The 25,418-nt window shown below is 37.7% G+C and overlaps 1 protein-coding gene across 4 annotated transcripts in view; it reads left to right on the top strand.

The window, feature by feature from the left end:
* NBEA (neurobeachin) overlaps positions 1–25,418 on the top strand; it is a 553,993-nt gene that overhangs the window by 298,774 nt on the left and 229,801 nt on the right. For all 4 annotated transcript variants that reach the window (XM_018554206.1, XM_018554199.1, XM_018554191.1 and 1 more), the window contains 2 exons: positions 90–217; positions 16,546–16,607. In XM_018554206.1, the coding sequence (XP_018409708.1) occupies positions 90–217; positions 16,546–16,607 (190 nt within the window). The remainder of the gene's footprint in view (positions 1–89; positions 218–16,545; positions 16,608–25,418) is intronic.

Raw genomic sequence — 25,418 nt, 5'->3', positions numbered from 1 at the left:
ACACACACACATACATACACACAATTCTAGAGGTCTGTTATCTTTTTAGGTAACTTTACCATTTTTGTTTGTGCTTGTTGTCTCTACAGTATCACTGCCAAATTAGAACGTGCACTAGAGAAGGTTGCCCCCCTCCTGCGGGAAATCTTTGTTGATTTTGCTCCGTTCCTGTCCCGGACGCTCCTTGGTAGCCATGGACAAGAGCTGCTGATTGAAGGTAAACACTAATACCTTAAAGACTACACTGATAATAATTTAGTTTTATTTCTGCATTTTTGTCAATTTTATTGGTCAGAAATTTAATTTTTATCAAAAAGTAATTTGGCACAGCAGATTTTTGTATTTTAAAAACTTTGTTCTAAGTGTTCCTGTAGGTTCTTTTCTATACTGTTAAACTATGTAATAAGATGAAATGAGAGGGAGCATCCCTGTTCTTTCATAGTTGTGTGTATGTAATAGTGTATGTACCATATAAGTATATGGATAATTCCTGCCTTACACCCCATGTGGGCTGGTCTCCTCTAAAAGTATCATGACAAAAGTGAGAAAATATAGTGACAGCACATTTGTGTTATTATAGCCAATCATTCAAATAGCTGTTAGGTGCTTTGTGTTGTGTGTGTGTATATATGTATGTAAATATGTTTATATGTTTAAATAGGCAAAGGGGGGCACGCTCAAGGTTTAAAATGAGGTACAGGATGCATTCAAACAATTGTACGGAGTGTCCTACATTTTGGTGGGGCGCAGCCCACCTTTCTCATATTTATATAATTAATATTTTCTGTGCGCTTTTCTCACACTTTGTAGGATAGCACGTTGCCGTTTATTAGTGCACTGCTAAGCTTCCAAGAGTGCATGCACTACAATGTGAAGAGCAGCATGGGTAACAGGTTTAATTGGCTTTCTTGTGCAGACTTTAGCTCCTATTCACATCTGATCAATTTGAAGTATGTTTCTAGAAGCACTTAAACTCTTAACATTCAGATTTCCATCTTATTCTATTTTGCCCATTCACATCTGAGTGATGTGCTGCTGCTCAATGCTCAGGAAAAAAAACTTCTTTGAGGCATGATTGTGTATTTATGGCCCCAAAAGACTTCAGAGTAGCAGCTATCTCCTCTTCCTAGTAACTAGCATTCCATTGACTAAGCCATAGCTGTGCATGCCTGAAAATGAGTAAAAAATGTATGTACAGACTCGCAAAATAAAAAAATGACACAGATGCTTGAGTGTGAATGTAGCCTAAGGCTATACATGGTAAAGTTACTTTGAATTAAAAAAATTGCCTAATAGAAAAAAATACCCGATTCACTCTTTTGCACATGATCTATACAGTATGTTTGGGAGATAAAAATAAAGAAAGAAATATAAGGTATTTGTTACATATTATAAACTTGAATCATTATTTTTTCTAGAGTTAGAAAAAAAAAAGTGTGAAAGGCTAATGCTAAATGAAACCTGATTGAGAGAAATACGGAGGTGACAATTGCCATACTCCTTCTGAAAATGCTAGTTACCTTACTGTCTGTAGCAGTGATACTTTTGAAGAGACCGATTCTAAACAGGAATGCATATTATTATTATACAGCATTTATATAGCGCCAAACGTTTGTGCAGCGCTTTACAATATAAGAAAGACATTACAATTCAAGACAAGATGGTAAGGAGGGCCCTGCCCCTGAGGGCTTACAATCTAAAGGGTGGGGGAGGTGATACATGAGGAGGTAGCTGTGTGGGGATGAATTGTTTGAGAAAGCGATAGTTCAGTGGTTAGGTTGAGGTGGGATAGGCTTCCTTGAAGAGATGAGTCTTAAGGGATCGCCTAAAGGCAGTCAGAGTGGGAGATAGACGGACAGGTTGGGGTAGAGAGTTCCATAGGATGGGAGACACTCTAGTGAAGTCCTGGAGGTGAGCACGGGAGGAGTTGACGAGGGAGCTGGAAAGCAGAAGGTCTTTGAAGAGCAGAGGGGGCGGTTAGGGTGATACTTTGAGACCAGGTTTGAGATATAGCTGGGGGCAGAGTTGTGGATGGCTTTGTAAGTGGTTGTTAATATTTTGAATTTTATCCTTTGGGCTATTGGAAGCCAGTGGAGGGATTGGCAGAGGGGGGTTGCAGATACTGAGCATTTGGTTAGGTGGTTGAGTCTGGCAGCTGCATTCATGACAGACTGAAGTGGGGATAGCCTGTGTAGAGGTAGGCCAATGAGGAGGGAGTTGAAATAGTCAAGACGAGATATAACAAGTGAGTGGATGAGCAATTTTTGACAAGGTTGTGGTCTGAGAGCGGGAAATGGGTGTTGCAGAGGTTGCAATGAGTGCATAGGTGGGATAAAACAAGATTTAGTATGTTACCATCAGAGTGAGTAGGAGTGCCTGACCATTGTGTTAGGTCAAAAGAAGAGGTTAGGTTAAGGAATTTAGTGAAAGCTGGAGTGTTAATGTTATTAGCAATGTTAAAGTCACCAAAAATTATAATCGCTTATTCTGAGCCTTGTTTACTACATTGACATTTTCTTTTGATGCTACACAAAATGTTGACCTTAGCCACACTTTGCTTGTTTTTATGTATGGTGTGCATGATAGCCAGGGAGCTCCTATTTCCAGATCGTGGAGGTCAGCAAAGGCAGTGCCCATGTTTTCTCAGTCCATCTAACTACATTAGGTGGATATGTACGACATTTCCTAAAAAGACATACCATGCTGCTTTATTTTCCAAAACATTTAACAAATGTTTGTAATATGGAAGCTTTCGTCGTATAGTGACTCTAAACTCGGGAGGTAAATCTTAAAAATGCATGTAAGTACCTTAAAGCAGACCTGTACCCCCTTTCACTAAAAATCACAGCAGCAAGCAGCTCTTACATTCGTCTTACATTCATTAGTTAAACAAACTTGTTTGTCATTTACTTACAAATAGAGTTCATCTACTTCCTGGTCCAGTCCAAGAGCGAACTTGGAGAGGTGGCTACTTTACAACACACACAAGGACCATGGGGAACAAAAGTAGTCACCCTCCAGAAGGAAGGACAGTGTCAGCACCCATTCAGAGATAATTTCAGGATCTACAACTGAGTGATACACAAATAAGATATATTTTAATAGTTAAGCTGCTGCAATGCATTTCTAAGATTTACCTACTGAATTGAGTGTCACTTTAATATTTGTTTTTACGTGTTACACTTTTTGGGAAATGTGGAGCATAGCGTGCTTCCTTCCTCAAGTACATCAATTCCAGTGTTGAAGTTAACTTTTCCCCTTTCCGAAGAATTTCAGAGCTTAGACAGAGCACTAAGCTGTGATTTATGAGTAAGTGTCATTATTTTTTATTGCAAATACCAGTCCCTTCCCTAAGCACCTATCTTATTATGTCCAGAAAAAAGACATATTACAGCATAAAACACTTATTCTACATGTAATTTGTCAGTGGGTCAGCCTATCTGCTTTTCACCCTGGCTAAATAAAGGATTCTTGACAGGGTGGCATGACAATCAGGAATCCAAAAAATGTCATTTAGTTGGAGCTTGGGCTGAAATATATGGGTGTGCTCCTACATGTGTGTCTGCATTCATGTGATAGAAACTGTGCTATTTTTAAATACACATTTTGTGAGGCTGACGTTAGAGTTTAATGTGCTAGAATGGCTGAGTGCTTTTAGTGGAAGTCAGTCTTCAGCATTACTCCACTCGGCAAAAATGTTAGACAAGTTGTTCATGCGTCATTACAGTTAGTATCTGGTGCACAGGAAACCGTCTCTATCTTTTCGATCAGAGTAAAGCAAGTGCTTGCTGAGGATTTAAGTTGAAAGAGAGTAGGATGTGCCGTAGACGGTAATGTGAAGTGTGTTGACCATGGATATAGCTCTGGTTTTGCGTTGATCAAAATTTCTTCCCAATAAAGTTATTGGCTTTTTGGATGTTATGTTTAATTTTACTGTTTACTTTTCATTTTGTATGTAAAGTTCACCAGCATTAACTCCTTCCTGACTGAGGCCTTTTTCTAATTTTTTGCACCCATGTTATATTCCACATTTTAGGCCTGAAAATGACTTAAAACCCCCAAACATTATATATTTTCTGAATGCCAAGACCCTATAGAATAAAATGGTGGTAGTTGAAAATTTTTATGTTGCACAATATTAGCGCAACTCCTTATTAAACCCCCAACATTTAGTGAAAAATGTAATTAAATGCCCCAAAACACAACAAAATACCAATTTTTTTAATTAAATATAAAAGATGAGGTTACACTAGTAAAACGATACCCAACATGCCCAGGTTACAAATTGCGTGCATCCGCGAAACGGCGAAAAACTGCAGTACCCCAAAAAGTCCATAGAAGACGCTTTAAAAACCCCCACAGGTCATCAATTTAGAGATACCCCAAAATACTGGCCCTAGAATTATTGCTCTCACTCCGGCGTGCGCGGCAGAATCCAACATGTGTAACGCGTTCTTCGTTTTCATACGTAGCCGCACCCGTTCAGCCCAGGGACCGGAAGTGATGCAATCTGCATCGCTCCCGGTCCCATAGAATGGGGAGGGGATCGATGAACGGAAGTTCGTCGACCTCCTCCCCAGCTCCCCGCGGACACCAAGGAAGCTGGTCCCGAGCCCATAGGAGGGGCACGGGAAGCACGGCGGCGTAAGTCGCCAGAATCGCTTCTGTTGTAAAGCCGACAGTCGGCTTTACAAGTTTAAACAGAGTCCCCGCGGCTGTTAAAACAGCCCCGATGCTGGCGACATACACTGTACATCGTCAGTCACAAAGGGGTTAATAAAGTCCCAAGCTGTTCTATTTGGCCCAACCGCCTTGATACTTGGTGACTTTCATTTAAATCCCAATATTTCTGATTAGCATCATCCCCAAATAAATACACCACTTTTATGTTACATGAGTAAAATTAATATTAAAAGCCAGTGTGGGCTTCTGTGTGCAGTGTTCTTTTTTCAGACATCTCTAGCGTAAGTTGCACTGTGCTCCGAAAAATTGCAAAAGTCCAGAATGTTTTTACTTATGAATTTTAAGGCACTATAGTTATACTTATTGTAATATATGATTGTATATTTCTTGCTCTTTACAGTTCTTCTTTTAAAGTGTCATGTTCAAAATGGAGAACACATTTAACAGTTTAGGCAGCGTAGCACCATAAGATAGCAGTACTTCTGCAGTCTTGATGCTGGCCACACTCTGTCAGATTTTATTTTAGACTTGATTGGTTAGATTACCAGTTTTACAACAACTGTGGCCCATGAGGATCTAACTTACTTTGCATGAAATGTCAAATATTGCTGTTCTGACACTTTAAATTAATCCAGTAGAGCTCATTGGTTTTTTTTTTTAAACAAATAGGTGAATTCTCATTAAGCTGAGAAATGAAAATGCCTGCTCTGAGGTTGTTTTTATTTTCCTATGCTCAGCGTGTGGCCAGCTAGAAAAGAAAACAAATCTTCAGCAGCAACACATCCTAGGGAATTTCCACTGTTCACCGCCGCACTTGCTACAGTGCTGCTCATAGAAGGGTTGTTTTTTTTTGTTAGATTGATGGTGTTTGGTAATTAATATTTAAGCTATATTTCTTTTAAGTATTTTATTATGCATCAATTTAAAAAAAATGGGAATATAATAATAAAGAATAATAAAGTGGATCATGGTCACATTGATATTGATTTTATTGTACTGTTTGATCTCTCAAAGCACAATATAGAAGGGATTTTAGAAGATGATTTAATGTGTGTTGTAACTGTACGTTTACAGCCCTGGATATTGTTGGCAGCTCAAGGGAATCATATTTGAAAGAAGAAAAATTATCTTATTGTTAACTAAACATTTATTAGCTTGCCTTTTATTATTATCTTGTATTTACGCATATTGTAAGAATAGAGAGGTTCAGTAAATCTGGACAGTTGGGATTGAATGTCATTTGACTGGAACACATCTGACACAGATAAAAAAGTAAGTAAAAATTCACTTTGCAAAGCTGCAAGGAAAATTGGTTGGATACATTGAGTGATTGAAGTATAGCTCTACTTCATTTGCTAAGCGGAGTGAAGATTTACTTGATCACAAAGTACATTTTAGCCTAGCTTAGTGAATAAGGTAAGCTGTGCTGACTTCAATCATGCAAGCGAAAATCCTGTTTGTTTTTTATGGTCGTTGAACATGATTGAATATTTTTTTGCAAGGGGAATTTTTACTTGGCTTCACCTCATTCACTACGGTAGGTGAACTTTTGTTTTGTAATGTTTTGTAACTCAACCTTTCAAAAACTGAGCTCATGATATTTCCTCCCCCCCGTGCACCTTCCACCAACATTTCAGTTGTGATTGATAACACAACTAGCCAACCCTCCCATCATGCCAAGGTCCTAGGTGTCATCCTTGACTCGGACCTCACCTTTCTTCCCCACATCCAATCGTTATCCAAATCCTGCCGCCTTCACCTTCGTAACATCTCAAAAATTCGCCCCTTCCTCACCAATGACACCGCAAAACTACTCGTACACTCCCTTGTTATCTCTCGTCTTGACTATTGTAACTCCCTCCTCATTGGCCTTCCACTACACAGGATATCCCCCCTTCAGTCTATTATGAATGCAGCTTCCAGACTCATTCACCTTACCAACCGCTCAGTGTCTGCATCCCCCCTCTGCCAATCCCTCCACTGGCTTCAACTCGCCCAGAGGATAAAATTCAAAATATTAACAGTCACGTATAAAGCCATCCACAACTCTGCCCCCGGATATATCTCAGACCTTGTCTCAATGTATCACCCTAAACGTCCCCTCCGCTCATCCCCTCCTCGCCTCCAGGACTTCTCTAGAGTCTCTCCCATCCTCTGGAACTCCTTACCCCAACCTGTCCATCTATCTCCCACCTTGACTGCCTTTAGGCGTTCCCTAAAGACTCATCTCTTCAGGGAAGCCTATCCCACCTCAAACTAACCACTGAACCTTCACATTCTCACATAATTCATTCCCACAGCTACCTCATGTATCATTTCCCCCTCCTCTTTTAGATTGTAAGCCCTCAGGGGCAGGGCCCTCCTTACCATCTTCTCTTGAATTGTATTGTAACTGTAATGTCTTCCTTATATTGTAAAGCGCTGTGCAAACTGTTGGCGCTATATAAATACTATGTAATAATAATAATAATAATAATGTGAACATGCTTTACTCCTTTAGTAAATCACCCCCACTGAGTTGCATTATATTTCAACCAATTTTACCTCTTTTTGGTTTTCACACATTTCTAGTTATTAAACTGCATTAATTATTCAAATGTAATGTAGTAAAGCCCATTCTATCCTTTCTCAAGAAGGACTTTCCTTGCTTGTGAAGCTTTCAGGGTTACATCTGTATTCTAACTGCTAATCTTACAAACTGCATGCTTGTATCACTGGTTTCATACCCCTGCTTCTCCCCCCTTTTACTGTAATGTATTGCTAATTTTGCCCTGTTTTCTCTAAATATGAGTTAATTTTTCAGAAAACTGAGTTTTAGGCCGTATGCATAATTGATTGAATATTTATTAAGTCTACTTTGATAAATGCTTATTTAATATTGAAGATCCCGTGTGAAGTGACTGGCACACACCTAGTAGTAAGTTATTAAATAAACTGTGTGTAATATCTACCTAACAGTAGACCACAGAAGCAGCAGTCACCACCTATACTGACTTGGTTTAGTATGTCTGATCTTTTGTCTTTGTTTCTAAATATAAATAAAAAAATAATTAAAGGAGCAGGATTTCTCACTCTGGGCCCTTTTTTTAATTTTAATTTGCGGGTGAGTTTCTAGGTTCAAAGGGTAAAAAAAAAAAAAGTTTGTGTCTAGTTCATCCTAACTTAACTTGATAGTACATGATTCTGCTAAATTACCATACTATACAGTTTGTGAGTGCTTCAGTTTGTTGGTATTTACTGCAAGGTATATATAACATGTAGTTTAATTTGGCTGTAGATGTTAAAAGTGCCAAAAGTATAAAATCATCATGAAACTTTTCTTGACATCCCACTGCAAACAGAAAGCTGGCTAAGTAATAAGAACTCTTGCCATGCACCTCTGTAAGAAGTTTGGATGTTATCTTCCTATTTGGGTTTCCTCCCACAGCCCATAATCATACTGGTAACTTGCTATTAAAAAAATAGAATGAGAACACTCAGGGACCTATACACACACACACACACACACACACACACACACACACACACACACACACACACACACACACACACACACACTAGTGGGTGCACACTATATAGAGTAATTTAAAAAAAAAGTGTAAGAAAGGTCACTTAGTAAATTTGTTGTGCTGAGCAGTAATGGTGTGCAAAACACACTTATCAATAAGATTTTAGTTTATGGCTAATATTGGTTACTGCTCTTTGTATGTCACCATTGATGTTTGCACCACCTTGCTAAATACATTCATGGCTAATATTTATGGAACTATGACCCCACAGGCTTTCACATGATTAGTAAGGCATTTTTCTGCTTTGGAAAATTGGCTTGGTTGTTTATAGAGCAGGAGTTTTGGCACTAGAGATTTCAGCACATATATTAGCACAAATACATGCTTTTTATACATTGGTCCCATCCATAAAAAATATGCAACTTAAAACTAACACCTAACTATACATTTCAAACTCACACCTACAATTCATAATAACCCAGCATTAAATAGTATACTATAAAAGTTAACCATGTGCAGTAATTAGATTTGCCCACTTTTGCACCCTTGGGCCATTCAGCAGACAGATATTTATATAGTCCTTTATTATTGTATTTTTTATTCAGCTTCTGGATAGTTTGGGCATGCAATTTCTTAGAAAATCTAGAAGATTGTCCATCATCAAGCAAAAGATTTAAACGTTGCTTTAATGCTAATAAGATGAAAAATAATTCATCCTTGCGTATACATCTGTGCTTCCCAACTTTATTCTCAAGTACCCGAAACAGGGCTTGTAGCACTTATTCAGTTGTAGAGATGTATGTGCCTTTTGTAGGTAAGCCTAAGGACTCCCTTTTTTTTCAAGGTGTTCTGTATATGGGTGCTTCTGTTAAAGTGTGATCGTTCTAACAGTATTTCTACAATGCTATTTGTGCATCAGTTCATGGGGTAGTGTTGCACGTCCAGCATGCTTGACAGTAAAGGCTGGGGTTACTGAAGCTTGCCAGTAGTTGATAGGTAGTGGTGTGGTGCTAAGTGCTTGCCAGTCTGGAGGAGCGAGGACAATATTTGCAGGTGGCAGCAAGTCTCAAGGAATCTCAGAGTATATGTGAAAGTATATATTCATATGGTAAAATGTTAAGGTGCTTATGCATATATTTTTATGGTGAAATATGCATGTGTGTGTGTGTTTATTTGGCGCATGTGAGTATGCCGCAGATGTGTGTTTATACATATGCACTTTGAAACAATTTTCTTTTTCAGTTAGCTCTTTCATTGGAAGCATGCAGGCAAGTGCAGGCTCTGCAAATTAGACCAATTTTAAAGTTTCTTTTTCTAAATTAATTCAAGCAAACAAAACATTACAATTTAACTTTCTGTGCTTGCATCCCAATTGATTCCATTTGTGAGAAGGATTTCTGCTGGGTGCAGTGGGGAAATCACAACAAGTAAAATGTAGACAGACCTTGATAAAGACCAGACGGAATGGCTGTGGTATCCTGCTAGACTTCGACACATATTGGAGCAATAAAAATAAAACAGATCAAAACCTTGCTCTTATTTCATATGGAACTTTTTTTTTAACCCTCTTTAACTTCAACGCCAGGGGGGACTCTAAAAATTGTATGGCAGCCCCCAGTGGAATAAAAAGGTTACATTCAATTTATGTCCCTTTTGTATTTAACGGGGCAGGAAGTACATGGTAACTGTGGAAGCTCTCATTTTAAGTAACACATGAAAAATACATTCTTATATTCATCTCTTTCTCAACACTACACTAAGCCAGAAAGAGCTGATAATTAACATATTACAAGTAAAAGAAGAAAACCAATAGACATAAAATCCCAGTCTTTAAACATAATTACCCACCATACTTCAGTTTTCCCAGACTTGCTGAGGTTAAGCCCCCGGTTCTCCCAGTTCAAGTACTAAAATCCAAGGTCATGGGGACTTTGCTTTGCTTAACATTGCTTTAAATGTCTCCTCCTGATGACTAGTTTCAAGAGCCTTTTATAGCTAGTATAATGCATAATGTTTCTTTCAAAGTTGTAGTTTATTATGTAATTGTGTAAGTAATGTATAATCCTATAATCCGTAGAAAGTTTCTAATCATCCCTGAAGGTAAATATAAGAAATTGAGTTATGTAAATAAAGTAATGCTTAGCCTAATGTACTGAAATAGTATTTACCTTTTAAAAGAAGTATTTCTGTCATTTGTAATACTAATGAAAATGTTCATAAATATAATTGTGTTTTCATTTAAATATCTTTATAGTGTTGTTTTAGGTAAAATTCTATTTTATTTTACTATATTTTCCAATGAAATTAATCTATAGGTATTAAGGTTTGACAAATATCTGCTGTTAAGTGCCCATGAGTTGATTCCAGTGAAGTGCACTTTGAAGCAGTAACAGCAGTGTAAACCTAGATTATTCTAAAAGGAGGAACCACACTAAGATCCACATGCTTTTTAATGTGATTCAGTTGGGAAAAGGTCCTGGGTGAAAGTTATGTGGATCTTCTGTCAATACATTTATAAATAGACCCCTAAATGTCAATAAATTGTGCTGCCACCAGAAGCATCCCTAAGAATGACTACCTTCTCAATGAAAAGCTAGAATACAAAATACATTAACCCTTTTTATTCTAGGGATTAAAATATAAAATTAAGTATTGGTTTTAATGATGAACTGTTCTCTATGAGCCATAAACATTGTCAGTTGAGCAATTCTGATAGCATGCTTTCCTTTTTCCAACTCCTAGAGGATGTGCCTTATTGCTACCATAAAATACAATTTGCTTTTCATGTTCTTTCTAGATTGAAGTTGTTGCATGGTTTGTGTATATTTTTTGTAGCCATGCCATAAACATGTGACTGTATATGAATACCCAAACCTACTTTTGTTATACTTTAAACAAACAATTTACCTAATGCAGATTATTGATTACCCTACTAAGAGGTTTATTTAAATAGGTAAAGTACAGTTATCCATGACAGCCAAGATACGGAATCCCACTGACCTGACTGCAATGAAATCTGGTTGCTATGGATTATTGCACTTAACATATTTTTCTTTTTGCACTTTGTTTATTTCATATGGTGTTTTCCTTCTCATTTCCTATATTTATCCTCCATGCACAGTATAAGAAAACATCATTCTCATATTGTGCTTCCATATGTAAAACTTATTTAAAGTAAAGTCAAGATTTATATCGCATACAAAAATTAAAGAAAAAATGCCAGTTTGAGAGGTTTCAGAAATTGAAGCTCTCGCGACTTATTCTGGTGATGTCATCTTCCTTTCTGCGAACACCAATAAATCACGCTTGATGAGGCCATAAACTGGCAGCAGCAGTCATACAGAATTTTCTGAATATTTCCACGTTATGAGCATATGTAAATATTTTGGATTGTATTTAAACATTTATGAACAGCCACCTACAGCCTATAGTAGAAGGAGCACTCCTCCAAGCTTAAAAGGCCAGTACACATATATTTATTCAACTGGTTTATGTAGATTACATTTTAATTACAATCAGGTAACCCTGAATATAATAAAAGTTTGAGAGAATATCAGAAAATTGTCAACTGTGAGTATATTTCCTTCTTTTGCCTAACATAGTGCAACGTGACACAAATGTAAAATATCGCTGCTCATGACTTATACAAATATATTTGTATTAATAGCTCCTTTTCTTAATGGATATAATATAACTTTGTTTACATTTTTTATTGTTTTTGCTATAGCATCCAATAATAGCTTTCAATAATTTTGTAGATTTTCTGATGGTGGTTTTCCACTCTATTAAACAAAAACATGTTTTTATATTCCAAGCTTATGGTTTGTTTGATTATACACATTTTTCATTGTGCTATTTTACATGTAATTTGTCTGCATGAGGGAAATGTCAAATGTTGATATAATATGGTTGACCAAATATGCACTATTTTAGAATCTTGCAGTCGCTTTAAAAGCTTGAACATTTAGGTATTTGGATAGTAAAAGTAATAGCAGCTTGTGGTGTCCACACATTGGTCAAGACATTTATTTTTAAAAGTTTAAAATATAGGTGCTCTTTTTATGTTTGTTTCTTTTGCAGTGCATCAGAAAGCTTTTTTTTTTTTTTTAATGGTGTATGTTCATTTAAACCAATTGTATCCCTCTATGCAAGTTGGTGGGTATGCAATGTGAACAAACAGTAAATGAATAGTAAGCAAGCCTCAGGAGCAGTCTATTTTCGCCCGTAAACACCTAAAAGCAAACTGCGCATGGCTGCATTTTTCTGGCGTCTCATTCATATGTCCATGTACATAAGCCTTCAGGAATCACGGTATTCCTGATTCTTTTGAGAGCAACAGAAATCTTCTTAAATATTGGCTACCAGTAGTAATTTTATTCACATTGGCTTCATAACTCCTTCACTTTGCCCGGATTTTATAGGTATATTATTATCTGTCCTGTCATCGTATATGATAATGAGCCTGATGGCTTTCAAATATAAATGAAAACAACTTTACAACATAGAAGAAATGGTAAAACCTTGAAAAATACTCAATTACATTTTTACTGTGGGCAAATGTCACCTGTTTAAAATTAAACTTTTCATAACAATCGAACAAGTGATAAAAGCATTCTTATTTATTTAGTCAAATGAATAGAACAGAATGTAAATGTATTTTATAAGATTACTTCAGATATGTAGCTGATCCAATTTTAAGTCCCTGATCTTAACATGCTTAACAAGAATAACAACTGTAAATTGAATAAAACTATTCTGCTTTTCTACGTGATTGTTTTTAAATGGCCCATGTTAATAAATTCACACTAACCTCCATATCCAAGAACATACACTTTCTATATGGTAATTTAAAAAGATTTTAGGAAAGTTTAACGGGTGTCAGGCCTACTGGATTCGAAAATCCCGGATTGAGCACTTTAGCCTCTATAAATCTATATTCAATACACATCATAGATCTTTTCAAATAATTTAGACCGGCTTTTCTCACAACAGGCTTGAACTAACCATAAGTGGCATCATTCAGATACTAATCAAATTACGCACAAGGATGTGCAATGTTAATAGAAATGATAAATTACTGAAAAATAAACCCAGAGCAAAATCATAGGACTTATCTGCATCAGTCAGTGAATACATTTTGTTACACCCCTATTTGTTTCCTTAAATAAAAGCACACATGCTTCTGTCAGATCTTCCTGAAATGTTCAAATATTACAATTATTGGTTCATCCTAATATTAAATTCAGTTGCATTTTACTGGATTCAACAGCCATAGAATTTTACTTTTACGTTTTACAGATGTCCATTATAATTCATACATAGGGTCCACAGAACATTGACCCTTCTTAAATACTCAATACAATGTGGTGCTCATTGTCTCCTCAAACTCTGTAGCAGTTTAATGTGGACCTGTCATAAAAAATTATAAGTCAGTATGACACTTGTCACCATTATCAAATCACAGTTAAAAAAAAGAGGACTGCTTTCTTACGATCACTACAAAACTAGTGCTCCCAGCTCTCTGCCTATGCAGCACAGATCAAATGAGCTTTGACTATCAATCATTAATTAAGAGTCAATTTTTTTTAGTCGAAAGTGAGGTAAGAAGTTCAAAAATTCTTCCCGTGTACAAAGATAACTTCAAACTACATGTAGAAACAAAGTTTTAATACATTAACACACATTGTGTACATTAATGTGATCACATTCACTTGTATAGTTGATAAAATCCTTAAAAATACTTTAGTTACTATTGAGGTTAGGTGTGATGACTGAGTTGAAAATATACAAATTGTGCAATTGATGCATAGATGATGATAAACCTCTGTTTATAACTTTTCCAAAAGCAAACCTTTTGTAGTACCTTTTCCAGCTTGTTAGACTAGTAAACATGTAGCTTTATCTAACCTGTTGGAATCCCACATCTTTGGCCTGAGAATGTCATAGATGATCATACAGCTGAGCTGTCATAATGGCAGATATTGAGCAATAGAAGCTTGTATGTGTATAATAAGTGCTGATTTTGTGTTCCCTTTCACATAGCATACCAAAAATATTTTAAAAATATATACCTTGCCTTTCTAGCTTTTTCATTGGAGCAGGTTTTTGGACTGCAATGTATTCTGAACAATTAGCCAGGGCAGTTAGGACAAACTGAGGAAAGTTTAATAGCATACAGTGTACCACCAATGCCCTGAGATTTTCAACCCTTTGGCCCCTTTACACAGGCTTATCAGGAGAGTATCCGTGCACGCATCTACTCCTGATCACAGCATTACGGAGCAGATGTCACCGCTGTGACATGCGTGTCCGTACAGTTTTTTCCTCCAAAAAGGTAAATTACCGCACCCCAAGTAGATCTATGGGGAATCAAATGTAAAAGGACATGTGTCCCTTAACATTACATAGAAGGGGAAAGCTAGGTAGGAATTTTAAGCAAATGAAAAGGTAAGCAGCAATCTTTAAATATCTTATGCTATCTGAATGGGAACATGGAACGTAACAAATTTAATTCCAATTTGGCTGCAAAAGAGCAGACACACTCTAATAATTCTCACTGCATGCAAATTTTACAATGTTTTTTTGTAACACTTTACTTTCTTTTTTTCCTGTGTAAAGATTTTATATTAACTGGTGGTAATAAAAAAGTCCACTAGATCAGCACCTCATTCAGATATTGGTAATACCCCTGCATTTACAGATTTAACAAAGAACATAAGTAAAACAAAGCAACACGGGAAAGTGAGAACAGAATGCAGTGTGCAGAATCCGATGATAAATTCTAAACACATGTAAACGCAGCTAAACCCCCAAAAAGTCAGGTACATCTAAACACAGGAAAATGTGATCTAAAAATCATAATGTTTGTTTATACTTACCAGATAATTCCTCCTGCGTTAAAACAACCTAAACACAGGAGTGCTAGTGTGACTGTAGCCTTAGGCTTGGTTTGCACAATACAGTATGCTCTATTCCTTTTCTGTCATGTGTTTGTAAACAGGTGACATATACAATGCCAGCTCTCGATGCTGTCTAGGTATGTCTAGAGACAGCATAGAGAGCTCTTCACAAGACCTCCTGCTTTCCAGCTCCGTCATCAACTCCTCCCATGCTCGCCTCCAGGACTTCACTAGAGTGTCTCCCATCCTATGGAACTCTCTACCCCAACCTGTCCGTCTATCTCCCACACTGACTGCCTTTAGGTGATCCCTTAAAACTCAACTCTTCAGGGAAGCCTATCCCACCTCATCCTAACCACTGAACAATCACTTTCTCAAACAATCATCCCCGCACAGCTACCTCCTCATGTATCACTTGCCCCTCCCTTTTAGATTGTAAGCCCTCAGGGGCAGGGCCCTCCTTACCATCTTGTCTTAAATTGTATTGTGACTGTAATGTCTTCCTTATATTGTAAAGCGCTGTGCAAACTATTGACGCTATATAAATCCTGTATAATAATAATAATACAATACCAGCTCTCTATGCTGTCTCTAGACATACCTAGACAGCATAGAGAGCTGGTATTGTATATGCACAAAGTGCTGCTTCATCCAGGGTCTGAAGTAGATCTGAACAAAGTCAGCAAAAGACCATCATAGTCAATATTTTTTCATTGTATTTAGTTATTATCAAGGATTTGTGAGCAGCAAATCTTTGCAGAGAGAACAGCAGTTTTTGTTTCTTTTGTTTATAACAGGTATATACAGTATATAGCGCCGACAATTTACGCAGCACTTTACATTGCATCACTCCTTGCCCTCAAGGAGCTTACAATCTAAGGTCCCCATCTCACATGCATACATACAGGGACAATTTAGAGAAGAGCCAATTAACCTTCCAGCATGTCTTTGGAGTGTGGGAGGAAACCAAAGTACCCGGGGGAAACCCACGTAAGCACAGGGAGAACATGCAAACTCCTTGTAGACCTAACCATGATTTGTACCGGGGACACTGAGTACTACAAGGCAGATGTGCTAACCACAACACCATTGTGCTGCTTTTCTATTTTGCGCCTTCTCTTGCCTCCATTTTTGACAAACATATGTCAAAAAAGGGAAGAAAAAATAAAGCAAAGTATATATGCTAGTTATTCCATCATTCTATAAACATGCAATAAATAGCAACGTCTCTCCAAATTTATTATGTAATACACATTAATTCTTAAGCTAACCTAGTCCTATTTGTTCTAAACTATATCGGTGACTTTGATTGAGAATGCTTCCATAGAAACTTTGGTCCTTGGGCTACCACTCAAATTGTATGTAATATTTCAAAGAAAATATGCAGATATGTTATCTCTTTTATAGTCCTGAAGAATAAATGCTAAACATCTCAATTTCTGTTCCTATCCTAGGACTTGTATGTATGAAGTCCAGTACCTCAGTGGTGGAGCTGGTGATGCTGCTTTGCTCTCAGGTAAGTCATTTGTAATGTAAAAAAATTATAATTTGTAATGTCATTTTCATTATTATGTGAATACTCTGTTTAGTTTTAAATAATTGCCATTGGTATTATTGCTAAACAAGTCTGATCTGTACATATAAAATAGGGATGCACAGATACCATGTACAAGTACTGATACTTTTCCAGCTCCAAGACTAGACTAGAGAAAAACTCAAAAGTTCGGAGGCAGCTGTCATTTTTTAGGAGCATGGGCTACGGAGCTCCTGGTATTTGGGCATCCCTGTTTTAATGTATTCTTTTAATTTTTTCCATAGCAATTACCCTCAGATTTTCTAAAACCCTGCAGACTAAGGAAATCAGGGCGGTGGTGGAGCGCCAGGGCTCAGTCACAGCTGCAACCCTGGTAGATCTCGTGAAAATACCAAGTATCGGCACTGGTATCTGTGCATTCCTAATATAAAATCTCAACCCTTGTCATGACATCAAATCAAATATATTGGTGCCCAAAAGTTGAGCTCTCCAGCTGCTGCTATAGTACAGGGTGTAATCAATTATTATGACTATTATAAAGGGTGAACTTTCTTTTATCTTGGTAGTAGTAGAATGAGACGGCACCTGTAATCCATCTCTTTTTAACTTTTTAAACCTGTGTATATTATTGTTTATTTGCTATTTCTTAAAACTAGAATTTTACTGCGCATGTATTTTCCAAAGTCAGGTAAGTGGTCATACAGCATTATGCACTGCCCTGACCTGCTACAATGGCTATTTGCCTTTTTGATGTTAGTTGTGGATGCAAGGTGAACAATGTTCCCATTCTTTGTAACTAAAGATTTGATATCAGTAACAGTGATTTTCTAACATGTTAAAGAATATTGATCGTTTCCATAAAAGCGTTTGCAGCTGCACTTTTATACAATCCAGTGGTGGTAAGCGATGCTTGAAATGGTCACATTGCCTTGCTATTATTGTGCTATGTATGACCACCCTTAAACTTTAAAATAGACATGAGTTTAATGGAATGATCTAACAACAGAACATTCTAGATCTAATAACAGATCATTCTATAGAGGTGATTATGGTTCCCTTCACCATAAAGCCATACAAGGATTCTGTATCACAACATATGAAGCTTTTGCAAGAAAAGTGGATGTTCGGTACCCTACAAGAAATTGAACCCAGAAAGGGTGATTTTTATTAATTTCTACATCCCTACATGAGCATCAAAGAATTGGAAATCATTCTCTGCAGTTAGGTTACTGGCATCCAGTCTGATACGTTTGCCTTACAGGCTAAAAAAAAATTTGAGCAGCTGATAAAATGCTTTCAGCAGCACTTGTGTTGGAGAGAAAACCAACACCTTCCTGCAGCTAACAGATTAAAAACAACATATCTTTTCCCTCCACATAGCTAAAAAAAGCCCCTCTCTGATAAGATATGGGCAGTTTATGGTCAGCAGATTATCTGCTTAGCAGATAATTGATTTTACAGATTGTCTGGAGCAGTAAAGATGCTGGCTGAAAAACAGCCCGTGAGCCGTCACCCTAAGAGTTCATCTATATGGGCATTATTACAGCACCTGTCTATGTCTGCCTGAGAATAACGCAGTGTAGGATGGCGTTCCTGCCAGCTGCATTTATTGTTCATCACATTTAGTGATTAGTGCTATGCTAGTGTGCAGCAGCATTTGCAGTTTTTTTTGTGTGTTTTTTTATTTTCTGTCTTTGTTTTTGGGGTCATGGATTCAGTTCATCCAGTAGCAGCCGGTTACCCCCCCCAGGTTTTAGTTGATAAATATTGAGTATGGGCTTGTGCAGACAGGCATCTGTTCATATCAGTGCTGCATTTATCCCAATACAAATTATTATTATATACAAGCAGCTAGAAGAAGCAGGGTCAGAAACAGCTCAGGAGCAGAAACAAAGCACCTCGGAGGCATCTAAACCTGATCTCAAATGCAAGCTGAATGCACCTAAAAGCATGCTGAGTTTGCCCATCTATACAGTCACTCACAACCAGACTAAAGGTACAAAGAGAAACCAATTCAAGTAGCAGGGTGAGCTGTCGACCACATAAATGTGTAATCTGTATTTTTTTTTTTATTAAGAATGTCTTTTTGGCCAAGTTAATGTGTATGAAACCATGGCCAAAGCCTAAATTATCGTACTATTTCAAAATTGTGGATTGATGCAATATAAAGAAACCTTAAAGCAAATCTCTTAGAGGAAACTTGTGAGGATAAAATATGGGTGGTCCCATTTGTTCCTTGGTTTGTAAAGATTTTGGCTCCAGAGCGGCCTTTACAAAGTATACTTTTCACCAACTGTTGACTGGGGACAAGCATGCTGAACAACAATTCAGGCGTTTTTTAGATTTCTATATTGTTAAAGGAGAATTATGAGGTGAGTGATTTTCACTCAGACTCATAATCTGAGCCGACCTGTGACAATGAAACTGGCGCAGGTCGTCTCAGTAGATGGTGAAGTGAGCGAACACATACCGGCGCTCGCTCACTTCTCGATACTGTGCCGGCAGAGAGCCGTGACAGGGGAGGGACTGGATTCCCCCCTCCCCTGTCCGATCCTATAGCGCTGACTGGCGGAACGGGAGGGGGCGGGTACAGCTGGCTCTGCCTCTAGATAGGCAGAGCCAGCTGTCACTCACACAGCTGGGTGGATCCAGACATAATTGTCGGGATCCGTTCCGGCTGCGGCATCTCAGTATACCGCGAGCTGTAGCTCGCGGTATACTGAGCTTTGGGTGACGGGAGGACACTAGTTTGTGTCCTCCCGTTACACTTAGGAGAACTATGGGGAAAAGCCCTAACCCCATAGTTCTCCTTTAATCTTGTTCCAAGTCAGTAACTTACCTGGTAGAGAAACCAGAATAAAAATGAGATCCCTGGAGTCTGCTTTTAAAGTACTATGAAAAAGGTCTGCAATGGCAGCTCCCATATTTTTTCCTCACAGGTTCACTATAAAGCATGGTGTTAAGCTGCACGTTGATGGTTCTGCACACAGGCATTAATCACACCTGTTCTTTGCTGTGACATTCAGCTCAGAGATTTTGTGTATTTGTCAGACTGTCTTGTAAGTCTTCTCTCAAACTAGCTTGTATTATCTTTAGCACTACCTGCTTTGACCTGCATTTTACTTTCATATCACTGTCACTATAAATAAATGTATTGCTTTACATTTTGTGGACCTTCATCTAACTGATATTTTTTTTTAAATATATAAAAATCAGGCTTTGTAAAATATATTTCCCATGTAGGATGCTATAGTTCACAATTGATTTGATATTAAAAAATAAAGAAATATTTCTAATTTGGGTGTTCAGTTTCTGACAAATTGATTAGTTTCTCTGTCATACTTTCCTCACTCTTCTTCTGAACATACTGCCCACTGTAATACCTTCTGCACTCCTCTCCTGCAAATACTGCCTGCTGTCATACCCTCCACACTCCTCCCCTGCACATACTGCCCACTGTCATACCCTCCACACTCATTTTCCTTGCATATACTGCCCACTTTTGTACCTTCCTCACTCTTCTCTAGCAAATACTACCCTCTATCATACCACCCACACCCTCTCCTGCGCTTGTTGCCCACTGTAATACCTCCTATGCTCTTCTCTTGCACAAACTACCTGCCAGAAATGGGTAACTGTTTCAGCCAGACTGCACTGCATAAATCTTTATTTAGCTTTTCCAGGGTGAATACAAAATGCTGCAAGTACATATAAAGATTTAATTAGCATGTACTCTAGGAGTTAGCACTAAACAGCATAAAACAGCAGCAGCAAAATCTACCGCACTCTGTATGTACCTATGTCTAAAACACAAAACCTCTTTAACACTGTTTCTAGTTTCTCCAAATTTTCTGGAACAGGCATACTTTTGCAAGTCAGATGAAATATCTGTGTTCTACTCTGGTAAAGATGTGGTGCAAGCAAGTGTGAATAAATGTTTTAGGATAGCGTTCCCATCATACTAAAATAATTTGATATACTTTTGTCTTTTTAAATCAGTGTACAAAAGTATTTTAAAATAGCGTTGCCCTAGTAGACTCATGTGAGATTTATGTGTTTTAACAGTGACATACTTTTTGAACTTATATAACATTGTATTACTTATGGTGTGTGCTACTGTTCCTCAATCAGCTTTTGTTGCCTGGATTAAAGATTGTTTGTAGAATTATACAGAGCTAGGTCATTAACTATATTTATGTAGCAACAACATATTATGCAGCATCTAAAAGAGTACATAGCAAAATTATCAGCATGAAAGGTTGCAATCCAATATGCATAGCACAGCCACACAGGTGTGCAAGAACAAGAATTGTTTTCTTCAGGGGATGCAAAATGGCTCATCATGTAGCCATTGTACTTTTCATTTGACAAACAGTGAGCCTGAAAATTTTAAGAGACACATCTATAAGACCTTTCATTTCTACAAACAAAAAAAATAGTTGGTAACTACGTTCTGGTGTAAAATACTTGCAAATATAGATGAGACTCATCTTCTCAACACATACCTGAGGATCTGTTCTCTTGTTCCTTTTCATATTTGGCTTAGTAATGTATTGCAGCTACAATATTGTGCAGTAAAGTGTGGCAACCAGACTGAGAAATCAGCTTTTTGATTGGTTGCTGAAGTTACAGTTTGCCACTGCTCTTTGAACTATGATATAGGTTGTAACAGTTGCAGCTTACCATTTATTTTGATCATAAACCATGGCTACAACTAACAACTTCTTTACACTGGGCCCAAATTGCTTTCTATATAACATTTATAGGATACACAGTGTGATGCTGAGTGTGATGCACAGTGTGATACACAAAAGCTGAGTTACCAAAGTCCTACTTTAGGTGTCATATGCTCTAAGTATAGAAATCACTTACTTTTATATAGTTTAAACTGAAATCATAAGACCTACAAATCTTTATACCTCTTAAAAATGAATTAAAGTATTTATTTCATATTATTTAAAAATCTGGTTTCTGTATTCAGCATTGTAAGATCCCCCATGATTTTAATATAAAAATATAAGAAACACATTGATAAATGCAGAATAAGTACCACTTAAATTAATAACCAATATTCACAATATGAGATTTGTGGTTTAACATTTATTTGAAGTCTATAATCTGAAGTAAATCTTTGTAGTGAGATTTGGTGTCTGAAACTGATTAGGGTAATTTACAACATACAGCTGATTGAAGTTTTGCAATCTCGACTTACCTGCTGTTTTCATGCCCAAGTCCTTCCATTCCGTCTGGCTGGCCCATAAGGAAGTTATTAGTCTGTTCCTGCCTGGGATGAATATTGGTCAGCAAGACATTACAGAAAAATATTTCCTTGGCAGGAATCCTCCATGGGGTTCTAACTTCAAACTCTTTCCTTAAGGTCAGCTTGCAAAGTTTGTCACCAAATGGTCCTAGGTTCAAGACAAATTCCACAAGATTCATTATGGCCTCCAAGCGTCATTTCATGCTGGTTTTGTTTTGTACTGTTGAAGAGTGAGCAAGGAAAAGGCTACATTGCTTCCATCACCTTTTGGTTTCTGCTGGAGTTCACGAGACTAAAGCTCAGTGTAACATGAGGTTCTTGATGGCCTCATCATCTAATCAAAGGTCTAGCATTACTCATTTGCTGGCTCCAGCAATTCCTGCCATTAGTGGCCCCAGAGATGAAACTTTGCCTCTCATATTGATTGAAGGAAAGAGTGAGAAATTTAAGCCCCATCACTGCTCTCTTCCTAACAACATTTAGCAAAACCTTATGTACCATTCTAGCTTAATAGCTCTCCATATTACATGTTTTGAAGGCACAAGAAAATGTCCATCACATTTATTTTCCAAATCTGTGTTTCTCTCTGTTAGATCAGATATCTAGCTGCTTATAGATACACAAATGAAACACCGTTATTTGACACTCCTGCTTGCTGTTTATGCAAGGGTAAAAGGTTACAGTCTGCAAAACATGTCTCCTGTTACATACAGAATCCTATTAAAATGGCCCTGAAAGCTTTCACTTAAAAACATGGAAACAGAAATGTGCAAGAGATATCGAAAAATATTCATCAGGGCTGTCATTGAAATATGCCTTGTCATGAGAAAGTACTGCAAACTGAATTGGGCTTGTAGATTAGTCATGTGGAATGGAATTCATTTTGAAAAAGGATTTGGAATGACCTAAAATCTACCACAGTTCTTGCTGTCCAGTTTTATTTAAAGTGTAAGTGCCCATAAGGTTTGAAAGTCCTCCTAAGCGTTTATTTCACTGCTCTGAGCACTTCAGGTTACATCTAACCCTAATACAGAGATGTGAGAGATGTAATGTGTGTGGACCAGTTTCTCTAACAGTCCAATGTGTTCTGCTTTCTGTTAGGAGTAGTTTTAGGAGTAAGTTAGTTCACCATGACTTATATCTATTTGTACTGCCTTGGAAAGGAGATCCAAAGAACATCCAGTTCTGTCTTCTATTTATCTACCCCCCATGCTATTATTACTGGTGAATTCCCTCTAGAATTGACAAACACAACATTTTATTTGGCACCGAGTGCCACAAAATATCACAGGGGACAAATAACTCTTATTATCACATATAGAAAGTCTGTAAAAATAAATGTTTGCATCAAGACATTTTTCTTAACAACCTGTCAGATTCAAACCTGTCTTGGAAATTTGAATTTCATTGGCAATGCAAGAAACTGAGCGAGTTACAAATCACATGCTCCAAGACGTACAATACTTGACTTGAGGTGGCCAATCATTTGCACTTTACTCTATGTATATTATAGTATTCTCCAATCTTTTTTGCATGTTTATCTCCTCTTCAATTAATGATACAGGCAATATGTAAGGGAAGAGATAAATCAAAATAGCACTTCTCAAAGTCCATATGCTCATGATTATTATCCTTGATAAAGGAGAATTATGGGATGAGTGAAAAAACATTTATCCCTATAATTCAAGCCGTCCTGTGACACTGACGCTGTCACAGGTCGACTCTATTGATCGGGAAGTCATGAAACACATACCACCGATCGCAGACTTCCCGATCCTCTCCCTGCAGAGAGCAGTGACTATCAGCCACTGCAGGGATTCCCCCCTCCGTTTCTCCAGCGCAGAGCCAGCTGTCAATCAGCCAGTGGGGTGGATCTCAACAGTATTCTCGGGATCCGTCCCAGGTGCCACGCAGCTCTGCGCTCTCAGCATATAGCGGGCAATAGCCTGCTTATACACATTTGAGTTTTGGGTCATTGGAGGACATTAGTATATGTCTTCCCGTGACACTGAAGTGAACTATGGGCAAAAAAGATTGCCCCATAGTTATCCTTTAACCCACACAGTGCTAGGTGGAATGACACCATAAGAGTATCCTTCAGGAACGCAGTGCAGATGTTAAAAGTTTTGCCACTCTCTTCCCTCAATGCATTGATGAAACAAAACACACTTTTTACAAATTCAAGCTGAACTCCAGGAAAACGGCTAAATACACAACTTAAATGCATATAGGGCAGCTGTCTTACCCACCAAAGGTGTATTTCTGCCTATCCATTTATGAGATTTACACATGTCTACCACACATCACAGCCAGTGCTAAGGCACCTCTTGCCCCCAATCAGAGATTAGACAGTGATGATCAGCAAACTGATGAAGTTATCGTTACGCTCTCTTCTTGTTAGCCAGCGCCTATAAATGTAAAACACCTGTTTAATTCAGTTATTTATACTAGGTTCATTCAAATACATTACATGAGTTGTTAATATATTTGTAATAGTGGTGTTTTAACAACCATGACTTCTCTTTTAACAACACCATTCCATGATCTTCATGTGCAAAAGAAGTCCTCTTCAGCATAAAGAGGCTTTATTTTCTCTTCCTTTATAAAGGAGGGCTAGAGGAATGAATGACCTTGGGAACAATCTGAAAGGCAACATTTGCAAAATATGAGCTTTCATGGACTTGTCAGCACAAGGGTAGCAGCTTGTCAACATTTTAAACAAAATAACACACAATTTTTGATTACCTGCATTTTCAAATTCAAGAGAATCCACTGGATCATGCAAACCATGTCGAACACACACATGCAGCCAAGCACAGTGAATTTAGATCATCTGATGTGAATCTAGTTCTGGTCTAGTCCAGCATTTACATTACTTGATCAGACTGCTAAATGACATAAATATTGGATGAGCTGCAAATCCCAGGGGATGATCATCTGACACAGATAAACCTGACATATGGGGCTTTGACCCATAATGTTGTAAGTCTTATGTTACAATATTAATTGTTTAAATGAACCTGTGCTTTGCCCATGCGGGGCAAAGTAACAGGTTCACGGTAATGCTTACCACCCCAGCTGCATATACTTCTCTTCACTTCCACATTGCTCCAGTTAGCCACCAGGAGCAAAAGGAAAGCCACTGATTAAGCTACAAATGACTGCTCGGGTTATAGCCTTTACAAAACTATGGACTCCCCTGTTTGACAGCCCTTGTTGGCCCAATGCTGTTGCAAGGCAAGTGCTATTTGCATGGCGGATTACATGGTCATGGCAGTTATTAAGTAACTGTTCTAAGACAGAGGAGGAATATATCTATGCAGATGTGTATACACTGTAGGTAATCCAAGGTCTTTTGGACATGTGCATGTGAAGAAGAGAATTAGATTATTTAGGTTTGCAAGACATACATCATAGTCATGAGGTAACTGTTCTAAAAGACAGGAGGATTGTATTTGTGCAGATTTGTATGGCTAAGCCATGCAATTTTTTTATTTTTTTTTAGGGGGGGGGGGGTGAAATTTACAATGCCA

Source organism: Nanorana parkeri, unplaced genomic scaffold (genome assembly GCF_000935625.1).
Source record: "Nanorana parkeri isolate BGI_ZX_2015 unplaced genomic scaffold, ASM93562v1 scaffold8, whole genome shotgun sequence".
NCBI classification, from domain to species: Eukaryota; Metazoa; Chordata; class Amphibia; order Anura; family Dicroglossidae; genus Nanorana; species Nanorana parkeri.
Note: the sequence above shows the minus strand (reverse complement) of the source record. Positions and strands in the feature narration are given on the sequence as shown.